At 46.5% G+C, this 12,371-nt stretch overlaps 1 protein-coding gene across 1 annotated transcript in view; it reads right to left on the bottom strand.

Moving 5' to 3' along the window:
* The window catches only part of SND1 (staphylococcal nuclease and tudor domain containing 1), a 1,401,087-nt gene that overhangs the window by 1,365,916 nt on the left and 22,800 nt on the right, over nt 1-12,371 (bottom strand). Inside the window, exons 2-3 of the mRNA XM_063926687.1 lie at nt 8,648-8,797; nt 5,356-5,476 (exon numbers count right to left, since the gene is read on the bottom strand). Of these exons, the coding sequence (XP_063782757.1) occupies nt 5,356-5,476; nt 8,648-8,797 (271 nt within the window). The remainder of the gene's footprint in view (nt 1-5,355; nt 5,477-8,647; nt 8,798-12,371) is intronic.

The raw sequence follows: 12,371 nt of genomic DNA, 5'->3' as shown, positions 1-12,371 counted from the left end.
GATCCCAAGGTGCCACTGGTGGCACAAAAGGAGGTTGTATATGCAGTACCCCCTTGACAAACGTCTGAACTTCAGGCAATAAAGCCAGTTCTTTCTGGAAGAAGATCGACAGGGCCGAAATTTGAACCTTAATGGATCCTAATTTTAGGCCCATAGACAGTCCTGCTTGCAGGAAATGCAGGAAACGACCCAGTTGAAATTCCTCTGTGGGGGCCTTCTTAGCCTCACACCAGTAAACATATTTTCGCCAAATGCGGTGATAATGTTTCGCAGTTACATCCTTCCTGGCTTTGATCAGGGTAGGGATGACTTCATCTGGAATGCCTTTTTCCATCAGGATCCGGCGTTCAACCGCCATGCCGTCAAACGCAGCCGCGGTAAGTCTTGGAACAGACAAGGTCCCTGCTGGAGCAGGTCCTTTCTCAGAGGTAGAGGCCACGGGTCCTCCGTGAGCATCTCTTGCAGTTCCGGGTACCAAGTTCTTCTTGGCCAATCCGGAGCCACGAGTATAGTCTTCACTCCTCTCCTTCTTATGATTCTCAGTACTTTTGGAATGAGAGGCAGAGGAGGGAACACATACACCGACTGGTACACCCACGGTGTTACCAGAGCACCCACCGCTATTGCCTGAGGGTCCCTTGACCTGGCGCAATATCTGTCCAGTTTTTTGTTGAGACGGGACGCCATCATGTCCACCTTTGGTTTTTCCCAACGGTTTACAATCACTTGAAAGACTTCTGGGTGAAGTCCCCACTCCCCCGGGTGGAGGTCGTGTCTGCTGAGGAAGTCTGCTTCCCAGTTGTCCACTCCCGGAATGAACACTGCTGACCGTGCCACCACATGATTTTCCGCCCAGCGAAGAATCCTTGCAGCTTCTGCCATTGCCCTCCTGCTTCTTGTGCCGCCCTGTCTGTTGACGTGGGCGACTGCCGTGATGTTGTCCGATTGGATCAATACCGACTGACCCTGAAGCAGAGGCCTTGCTTGACTTAGGGCATTGTAAATGGCCCTTAGTTCCAGGATATTTATGTGAAGAGACGTTTCCATGCTTGACCACAAGCCCTGGAAATTTCTTCCCTGTGTGACTGCTCCCCAGCCTCTCAGGCTGGCATCGGTGGTCACCAGCATCCAATCCTGAATGCCGAATCTGCGGCCCTCTAGAAGATGAGCACTCTGTAACCACCACAGGAGAGACACCCTTGTCCTCGGAGATAGGGTTATCCGCTGATGCATCTGAAGATGCGATCCGGACCATTTGTCCAGCAGATCCCACTGAAAAGTTCTTGCATGGAATCTTCCGAATGGAATCGCTTCGTAAGAAGCCACCATTTTTCCCAGGACTCTCGTGCATTGATGCACTGACACTTGGCCTGGTTTTAGGAGTTTCCTGACTAGCTCGGATAACTCCCTGGCCTTCTCCTCCGGGAGAAACACCTTTTTCTGGACTGTGTCCAGAATCATCCCCAGGAACAGTAGACGTGTTGTTGGAATCAGCTGTGATTTTGGGATATTTAGGATCCACCCGTGCTGCCGTAGCACTACCTGAGATAGTGCTACTCCGACCTCTAACTGTTCCCTGGACCTTGCCCTTATCAGGAGATCGTCCAAGTAAGGGATAATTAAGACGCCTTTTCTTCGAAGAAGAATCATTATTTCGGCCATTACCTTGGTAAAGACCCGTGGTGCCACGGACAATCCAAACGGCAGCGTCTGAAACTGATAATGACAGTTTTGTACCACAAACCTGAGGTACCCTTGGTGAGAAGGGTTTATTGGGACATGGAGATAAGCATCTTTGATGTCCAGAGACACCATATAGTCCCCTTCTTCCAGGTTCGCTATCACTGCTCTGAGTGACTCCATCTTGAATTTGAACCTTTTTATGTAAGTGTTCAAGGATTTTAGATTTAAAATTGGTCTCACCGAGCCGTCCGGCTTCGGTACCACAAACAGCGTGGAATAATACCCCTTTCCCTGTTGTAGGAGGGGTACCTTGATTATCACCTGCTGGGAATACAGCTTGTGAATAGCTTCCACTATGAAGAGGCTGCCTGGTGCAGTCTTTTTCCCCTTCCTCTGCCCCGGGGCAGAAATGAGTGGCCTTTTGCCCGCTTGCCCTTATGGGAACGAAAGGACTGAGTTTGAAAAGACGGTGTCTTTTTCTGCTGAGAGGTGACCTGGGGTAAAAAGGTGGATTTTCCAGCCGTTGCTGTGGCCACCAGGTCCGATAGACCGACCCCAAATAACTCCTCCCCTTTATACGGCAATACTTCCATATGTCGTTTGGAATCCGCATCACCTGACCACTGTCGCGTCCATAACGCTCTTCTGGCAGAAATGGACATCGCACTCACTCTAGATGCCAGGGTGCAAATATCCCTCTGTGCATCTCGCATATATAGTAATGCATCCTTTAAATGCTCTATAGTTAATAATATACTGTCCCTATCCAGGGTATCAATATTTTCAGTCAGGGAATCCGACCAAGCCACTCCAGCACTGCACATCCAGGCTGAGGCGATTGCTGGTCGCAGTATAACACCAGTATGTGTGTATATACCTTTTAGGATATTTTCCAGCCTTCTATCAGCTGGTTCCTTAAGGGCGGCCCTATCGGGAGACGGTAACGCCACTTGTTTTGATAAGCGTGTGAGCGCCTTATCTACCCTAGGGGGTGTTTCCCAACGCGCCCTAACCTCTGGCGGGAAAGGGTATAGTGCCAATAATTTTATTAGAAATCAGCAGTTTTTTATCGGGGGAAAACCACGCTTTATCACACACCTCATTTAATTCATCTGATTCAGGAAAAACTACTGGTAGTTTTTTCACACCCCACATAATACCCTTTTTTGTGGTACTTGTAGTGTCAGAAATATTCAATGCCTCCTTCATTGCTGTGATCATGTAACGTGTGGCCCTACTGGACATTACGTTTGTCTCCTCACCGTCGACACTGGATTCAGTATCCGTGTCTGGGTCTGTGTCGACCATCTGAGGTAACGGGCGTTTTAGCGCCCCCGACGGTGTCTGAGACGCCTGAACAGGCACTAATTGATTTGCCGGCTGTCTCATGTCGTCAACAGTTTTTTGCAAAGTGCTGACACTGTCACGTAATTCTTTAAATACGACCATCCAGTCAGGTGTCGACTCCCTAGGGGGTGACATCACTAACACAGGCAATTGCTCTACTTCCACATCATTTTCCTCCTCATACATGTCGACACAATCGTACCGACACCCAGCACACACACAGGGAATGCTCTGAAAGAGGACAGGACCCCACGAGCCCTTTGGGGAGACAGAGGGAGAGTTTGCCAGCACACACCAGAGCGCTATATATATATATATATATATATATATATACAGGGATAACCTTATGTAAGTGTTACTCCCTTTATAGCTGCTGTTTTATATTAGCTGCCAATAGTGCCCCCCCTCTCTTGTTTTACCCTGATTCTGTAGCAGGACTGCAGGGGAGAGTCTGGGAGCCTTCCTTCCAGCGGAACTGTGAGGGAAAATGGCGCTTGTGTGCTGAGATAGGCTCCGCCCCCTTCACGGCGGCCTTTTCTCCCGCTTTTTTTAGGAAAACTGGCAGGGGTGAAATGCATCCATATAGCCCAGCAGCTATATGTGATGTATTTCTTTAGCCATATAAGGTTTAAACATGTTTTATTGAGTCTCAGGGCGCTCCCCCCCAGCGCCCTGCACCCTCAGTGACCGGAGTGTGAAGTGTGCTGAGAGCAATGGCGCACAGCTGCAGTGCTGTGCGCTACCTTATCTGAAGACAGGAACGTCTTCTGCCGCCGATTTCTCCGGACCTCTTCGCTCTTCTGGCTCTGTAAGGGGGCCGGCGGCGCGGCTCCGGGACCCATCCAGGCTGAACCTGTGATCGTCCCTCTGGAGCTAATGTCCAGTAGCCAAGAAGCCCAATCCACTCTGCACGCAGGTGAGTTCGCTTCTTCTCCCCTTAGTCCCACGATGCAGTGAGCCTGTTGCCAGCAGGACTCACTGAAAATAAAAAACCTATTTAAACTTTTACTTCTAAGCAGCTCAGGAGAGCCACCTAGCATGCACCCTTCTCGTTCGGGCACAAAAATCTAACTGAGGCTTGGAGGAGGGTCGTAGGGGGAGGAGCCAGTGCACACCAGCTAGTCTAAAGCTTTTACTTTTTTGTGCCCAGTCTCCTGCGGAGCCGCTGTTCCCCCTGGTCCTTACGGAAGTCCCAGCATCCACTAGGACGTCAGAGAAATATATATATATATATATATATATGTGTGTGTTTTTTGAGGGTCTCAAACTCAAAACGTGGTTATTTTCTGTTTTCTATATAATCTCGTAGGGTTCCACCTACTCTGGAGAAAAAGATCTTCCTTCTGGCAAACAGAAAATCCACCAGACCAATCATTTAGGATAAGTATTGATTCATCATTATTCAGTCCTCACCTAGAAAACAATAACTTTTTCAGCTGAATCAGCTCTTTTCCTATTCCTGTGCCAACTTCCCTACACCTACTCACCTTGTATAGTCCGCTCCCCGCACAGTCCGGCCACGCCTGTGTTGGCCGGACCGCGCCCATGAAACGGCGGCCAAACGCTGCCGTTCCGCCCCCTCCCGCCCAGCGACCGCCTCTGCCTGTCAATCAGGCAGAGGCGATCGCAGCCCAGCTACGGCCTTCGGCTGTCTGGCATGTGCAGGCGCACTACGGCGCCGGCACAGTGGGTACCTGTTCGCTCGGCTGCAATAAAAAGCAGCGAGCGGGTCAGAATGAGCCCCATAATTTGAAGGTAATTTTATGCAATATTATTAATTAAGCGCATGAGGCTTATTGCACATTGAACCATCAGAAAGCAAAGGTGTCACTATCTCAGCTGCGCTCAAAATGTCGATTTCACTTATTAGATCTGTTTAGATTGAGTACTTATCTATAGATAAGGACTTGGCACCCTTTTGATTACCTATCTTGCTTTTTTGGTGTTTCAATATTAATCCCACTGCAACAATTAAACCATCATGCCTAGCAGTGCTGCAAGTTTTACATGTCTCCTATAAATGAAAGTCATCCTTTCTGGTGTATAACAGTTCATTCATCTGATGCTTTGATATGGCTGAAACAACTTGTTTATTAATACTTAAGTAACCTGTTTGACCAAGAGTAATTAATATCTGAATTGTTGCAGCTCATGTTACAAACTAATAAAACTTAATGTCACTTGATACATGCATTTGAATATTCACCGTAAAGGAAAAATTCTGAGACTAATTGTGGTTAATCAAAAGCTTTAAAATATATTTAAAAAAAGTAATGGTATTCTACAAAATGATAGCTCCCAGCAAATAATTTATATGAAACGCACCTTTACCCAAATACACCATTCCATATTCTCTTCCTTGAGGAGTCTTGTACTCTACAGTAAAGCAGACCTCTTTCCCAATAAGCTTTCTCCTTAGGAACTCTCGAGCAGGAAATGCCCAGGGCTAAAATGAGGAAGGAACAGGTTAGTCTGCAGCATACCCTGTGCCAAAATCTCTACTTTGGAGCATCCCACATTAACATATCACCATCATATAATCCAATAACATGCACCTATTGTTTTACACAAACATTAATTTAGGGTATGAAACAACTAGCCACAGGTTCCATGGCCTTTTCTTGCAAAGGGTTGGTATCAATAATCCGGCTGACAGGATCCCGGCGCCCAGCATACCAGAACTGGGATTCCAACCGCCAGAATGCCAGCAGCAGGGTGAGTGCAAAAGAGCCCCTTGCTGCGCACATCACGCTATTTATTCTCCCTCCAGGGGTGTCGTGGCACCCCAAGAGGTAGAATAGTTGTTGGTATCCAGGCGGTTGAGATCCCGGCGCCAGTATACTGAGCGCCAGGGTCCCGACAGACGTGATATCAAAAGCATCCCCTTGTAACTTATTACACACATCTTGCAGAATGTCTTCATTAAGCAAATCAAGGAGACCGTAACGTCTGTTTGTCGCATGTTAACCTCACGTGTAGGATCTATGTGATGTACATGACCATGAGGAAGCCAAAAATAACCCCAAAGTGTCGAAAACGGTTTGTGAGCATAAGCAAAGTATGGAGGCAGTTAAATGGTGTCAAGTTTTCTACTTTTGGAACTTGTATTAGATGGAAAAATGGTAGCCAGCAAGTGTATTTCAGAATATAAAACAGATTAAAGCAGGGGTGGGGAACTTTTGCCCCTCCAGCTGTTAAATTACACATACCAGCATGCCCTGCAACAGTTTTGCTATTTGGCCATGCTAAAGCTGTTGCAGGGCATGCTGGTATGTGTAGTTCAAATGGAAGGCCACAGGTTCCCCTCCCCTGAATTAAAGCAAATGTTTTTATTGTTCGTATTTTGCCTTTAAGACCTCCAAATACATGATTGAAAGCAGTGCCCAAAAAGTACTGCATGTGTCCTGTTTTACTTTAGTGTAAGTTTTATACCTAGGAAATAACATGAAGCGCCTCCCTGCCCTATAGGCAAATACCAGCTGCACAGACTCGTGCTCTGTCCTGTAGGACAGAAACTCCAGGTCCACTGAGAATATATTGAGTGTGCCACAAATAAGATTTCTCATTGTTTCAATGTTAACTTAAGTGGATTTTCTATTGCACAGCAGTGCAAAATTTAGCAAGAATTTACAGTATGAAACATTCCAGATCAAACAAACCCAGGATATTTTAAAGGCCAATATAAGTGGCACCATCAATAGAAAAATAATTAGGCTGTAAAAGTAAAATATTTACATGGATTGGCTACATGGCTTTTGAAAATTGCCCAGTCCATTCAACCTTCAGAATTGTTGGAAAAACATTTAAATTAACACAACGAACATTTAAGACAAGTTTACAATATTTCTGCTTTAAATATTATATGCTGAACAGATGTTTAATGCTTTACCACTATTTCATGCTTTTACTGTAAGAGCTAAGACAAGCACTTAGAAAGTGAAGTATGAATTTATTCAACACAACATGAGCAAGCTGCTCTGAGAATTGTGCTGGCACCTGTATCATTCACCTAGTGACCACACATCTCTGCTGTTCTGTTTAGCAGAGTAAGTTTATCCCCAAATACAGCTGATTAGACCCATTTATATTTGCTTGTTATGGTTTCAGAACCTGTTGACACTGCAAAGGTTACAATATCTATTGCAGACTGAAATGAAAACTCAATCTGTCATCAACTCTACATGAACTGAGTGATATGAATTGAATGTAGCAGTCTCACCTGCAAGAAACAGTGAAGCAATATCCCATAAAATCTAAACCAACCTGTCCTGACTTGCAGCTTAGCAATCACAACAGTAGAGGGCACTACTGTTACACCAAACTTACCATCTCAAACTCACACGGCCAAGCGCTGTAATCAATAGAACATCTTACATGCTGGTTACATGCCTTTTCTAGAGACCAGCAGTAGGTGCATTCCTTAATACTAGTGACTGGCTGTGAAATAAGCAGCCTGTCCCCACATTAAAGCAAAGCATAAATTAGTATGGGACATCTAGTAGAACACTGAACCATTGGATATTAACTCTGTGTATGTTGGAGCTCTCAATCTATAGCAAATTATAGATTTTTTAGATGAGTAAATCATCACTGCTCCCAAGTGAGCACAAAGGCCAGGATTGAGAGGTATTAAAATTATACTAAACGTTGGATAATTTAAACATTTCTTCTCTGTAGTCTATGCGGACAAATTTGTTTAAAAAAAAGAAAGCAAAAACTCAATATGCCCAACCAGGTCCTCAGAATACAACGTAGCAAATTCAAGACACTAATTGCCCCCATTGCTTGATTAAGCCCAATTGATTTTGGATTAACATCTGATTAGTTTATGTTCTCCCAAAACGGAGCTTTTCAAATTCAACTTGTGAAGTCTTGAAACTGCCGGGAGAATACATGCAGAAGCCTCTAAACGTCATCTCATCGCAGCACTCTCTAATCTATATAAGCTGCTCAGAAAGGCATCATTAACTATGTCCTCCGTCTCACAAATACTGTATGTGCTGTCAGGTTCCCATGTAAATAGACCCAATTTGTGCCAGATTATGAGCCACACTAACAGATTATGTCAAACCACACACTGGTTATTCAATACCGACTAGCTCAAACTTGGCATTACCAAAAACATAACATTTCAGCCAGTGGGACACTAGGACTGAATCTGAGCTGGGAGTTTTTTTTCCATGCAGGGTAAATACTGGCTACTTTTACATGTAACCCACAAATGCTAGACAGCTTTACTTTATACTGCAATTTAGATTTGAGTTTAGACACTGCACTTCCTAATCTAAGGTTCTGTACATTTTAAATCTGTCCACTTGCAACGCATTATGTTTTAGCCAAGGTGCAAAGTTGTTCCTTTTCTATTGCCCCCGACTCAGACCCATTATACGCAACCATAGAATTGTACCTTCATGGTAAAATGAGAACCGAATTAGCACATGCCAATAAAATAGTACCGTTGTACATGATTTGTGTACTATAGCTTTCCTTTTCAGACTTTCATAAAATTAGTTTGCCAATTCTAGAAAAGTTCATAAATTAATTTATAAAGGATGATCAAATGTATCCTAGCCTAACCAGTCATTTGCTAGAGAAACCATACAAAACATGGTCTCACCTCATCTGGAGTATCTTTTGAGTCTTGCTGAGAAACTGCAGCTCTGCGTGCAAGTGCTCCTGCACGGATGTTACTAAGGTTGATCTGGCGTTCTGGAGGTGGACCACCACGCGGCTGGCCTCTTACAATGATGGCACATCCAGAAAGTACCTGCAAAACAAATATGTAGCATGACTTACAATACAAGTACAAAGTAAGTGTATAACTATGCTGTGCACTTTATAAAACCCGGGTCATTCCTCAAGTGCACGTTCACAAACGGGGGAGTAAAACTACTGTTGTGTCAAACTAGTATTATGGATCCTCCATTCAGTGTCCATCACACCACCCATATCAGACTTTTGCCCTTTTTTATAGTCTCTGGCTCTCAGGAGTGGGCAGGACCAGATGGCACCTTGGAGAAGGAATGGTTCATCCCTTACTGCACATCAGGGACAGACCTTTTACAGCATGACATCAGATGAGCTTTTAGCAACTTCTGACACTTTGAAACATACAATGAATAGCATTGATCAAATCCTTTTCTCTGACGTCCTAGTGGATGCTGGGAACTCCGTAAGGACCATGGGGAATAGACGGCTCCGCAGGAGACTGGGCACATCTAAAGAAAGATTTAGGACTATCTGGTGTGCACTGGCTCCTCCCCCTATGACCCTCCTCCAAGCCTCAGTTAGATTTCTTTGCCCGGCCGAGCTGGATGCACACTAGGGGCTCTCCTGAGCTACTAGAAAGAAAGTATAGTTTAGGTTTTTTGTTTTACAGTGAGACCTGCTGGCAACAGGCTCACTGCACCGAGGGACTAAGGGGAGAAGAAGCGAACCTACCTAAGTGGTGGTAGCTTGGGCTTCTTAGGCTACTGGACACCATTAGCTCCAGAGGGATCGCACACAGGACCCGACCTCGTCGTCCGTTCCCGGAGCCGCGCCGCCGTCCCCCTTACAGAGCCAGAAGCAAGAAGGTCCGGAAAATCGGCGGCTGAAGACTTCTGTCTTCTCCAAGGTAGCGCACAGCACTGCAGCTGTGCGCCATTGCTCCTCATGCACACCACACACTGCGGTCACTGATGGGTGCAGGGCGCTGGGGGGGCGCCCTGAGCAGCAATAAAAAAGCACCTTGGCTGGCAAACGGACACCATATATAGCCCCAGGGGCTATATAGGTGTATATTAACCCCTGCCAGAATTATTAAAATAGCGGGAGAAAGCCCGCCGAAAAAGGGGCGGAGCCATCTCCCTCAGCACACTGGCGCCATTTTCCCTCACAGCTCCGCTGGAAGGATCGCTCCCTGGCTCTCCCCTGCAGTCCTGCACTACAGAAAGGGTAAAAAAGAGAGGGGGGGGGCACAAATTTAGGCGCAGTATAATATATATATATGCAGCTATAAGGGAAAACACTCTTTATAGGTGATATCCCTGTGGTATATAGCGCTCTGGTGTGTGCTGGCATACTCTCCCTTTGTCTCCCCAAAGGGCTTTGTGGGGTCCTGTCCTCTGTCAGAGCATTCCCTGTGTGTGTGCTGTGTGTCGGTACTGCCGTGTCGACATGTATGATGAGGAAAATGATGTGGAGGCGGAGCAAATGCCTGTGAATGTGATGTCACCCCCTGCGGGGTCGACACCTGGGTGGATGGACTTATGGAAGGAATTACGTGACAGTGTCGACTCCTTACACAAAAGGTTTGACGACATAGGACAGCCGGCTACTCAGCTTGTGCCTGTTCCAGCGTCTCAAATGTCATCAGGGGCTTTAAAACGCCCGCTACCTCAGGTGACAGACACAGATGTCGACACGGATACCGACTCCAGTGTCGACGACGATGAGACTAGTGTACCCTCCAATAGGTCCACCCGTTACATGATTGAGGCAATGAAAAATGTATTACACATTTCTGATAATACCCCAGGTACCACAAAAAAGGGTATTATGTTTGGTGAGAAAAAACTACCTGTAGTTTTTCCTGCATCTGAGGAATTAAATGAGGTGTGTGAGGAAGCGTGGACTTCCCCTGATAAGAAATGGATAATTTCTAAACGGTTATTGGCAGCGTACCCTTTCCCGCCAGAGGATAGGTCACGTTGGGAAACACCCCCTAGGGTAGATAAGGCGCTGACACGCTTATCAAAAAAGGTGGAACTACAGTCTCCGGATACGGCCGCCCTAAAGGAACCTGCTGATAGAAAGCAGGAAACTACCCTTAAAGCTATATACACACACACGGGCATTATATTGAGACCAGCTATTGCATCAGCATGGATGTGCAGTGCTGCAGCTGCGTGGTCAGATTCCCTGTCGGATAATATTGATACTATGGATAGGGACAATATTTTGCTGACGATAGAGCATATAAAAGACGCGGTCTTATACATGCGTGATGCACAGAGGGATATCTGCCGGCTGGCATCAAAAATAAGCGCTATGTCCATTGCCACCAGAAGGGGGTTATGGACTCTGCAATGGTCAGGCGATGCAGACTCGAAACGGCACATGGAAGTTTTACCCTATAAGGGGGTGGAACTGTTTGGGGAGGGTCTTTCGGACATCGTTTCCACAGCTACTGCTGGGAAATCGACCTTTTTGCCACAGGCTACCCCACAGCAAAAGAAAGCACCGTATTATCAGGTACAGTCCTTTCGGCCCCAGAAAAGCAAGAGGGCTAGAGGCTCATCCTTTCTGCCGAGAGGCAAAGGTAGAGGAAAAAAGCTTCAGCACACAGCTAGTTCCCAAGAGCAGAAGTCCTCCCCTGCGTCCGGTAAGTCCACAGCATGACGCTGGGGCCGCTCAGGCGGACTCGGGTACGGTGGGGGCCCGTCTCAGAAATTTCAGCGCACAGTGGGCTCTCTCACAGGTGGATCCCTGGGTCCTTCAAGTAGTATCTCAGGGGTACAGGCTGGAATTCGAGACGTCTCTCCCCCCCCCCCCGTTTCCTAAAATCTGCATTACCGGCAACTCCCTATGCCAGGGAGGCAGTGTTGGTGGCTATTCAAAAACTGTATTCACAGCAAGTGATTGTCAAGGTACCCCTCCTTCAGCAAGGAAAGGGTTACTATTCCACAATGTTTGTGGTACCGAAACCGGACGGTTCGGTGAGACCCATCTTAAATTTAAAATCCTTAAACACTTATATCAAAAGGTTTAAGTTCAAGATGGAATCGCTCAGGGCGGTTATTGCGAGCCTGGACGAGGGGGATTACATGGTCTCCCTGGACATCAAGGATGCGTACCTGCATGTCCCCATTTACCCTCCTCACCAGGAGTACCTCAGATTTGTGGTACAGGACTGTCACTATCAGTTCCAGACGCTGCCGTTTGGGTTATCCACGGCACCGAGGGTATTTACCAAGGTAATGGCCGAAATGATGATACTCCTTCGCAAGAAGGGAGTTTTAATTATCCCGTACTTGGACGATCTCCTGATAAAGGCGAGGTCCAAGGAACAGTTGGTAGTGGGGGTAGCACTCTCGGGAAGTGCTACAACAGCACGGCTGGATTCTCAATATTCCAAAGTCACAGCTGGTCCCGACGACACGTCTTCTGTTCCTGGGAATGATTCTGGACACAGACCAGAAAAAAGTGTTTCTTTCAGTGGAAAAAGCCGAGGAGTTGTCATCTCTGGTCAGAGACCTCCTAAAACCGGGACAGGTGTCGGTACATCAATGCACACGAGTCCTGGGAAAAATGGTAGCTTCGTACGAAGCAATTCCATTCGAAAGGTTCCACGCAAGGAC

The sequence above is a fragment of the Pseudophryne corroboree genome, chromosome 6 (genome assembly GCF_028390025.1).
Source record: "Pseudophryne corroboree isolate aPseCor3 chromosome 6, aPseCor3.hap2, whole genome shotgun sequence".
NCBI lineage: Eukaryota > Metazoa > Chordata > Amphibia > Anura > Myobatrachidae > Pseudophryne > Pseudophryne corroboree.
The sequence above is the reverse complement of the archived record's forward strand: the minus strand, read 5'-3'. Positions and strand labels throughout refer to the sequence as shown.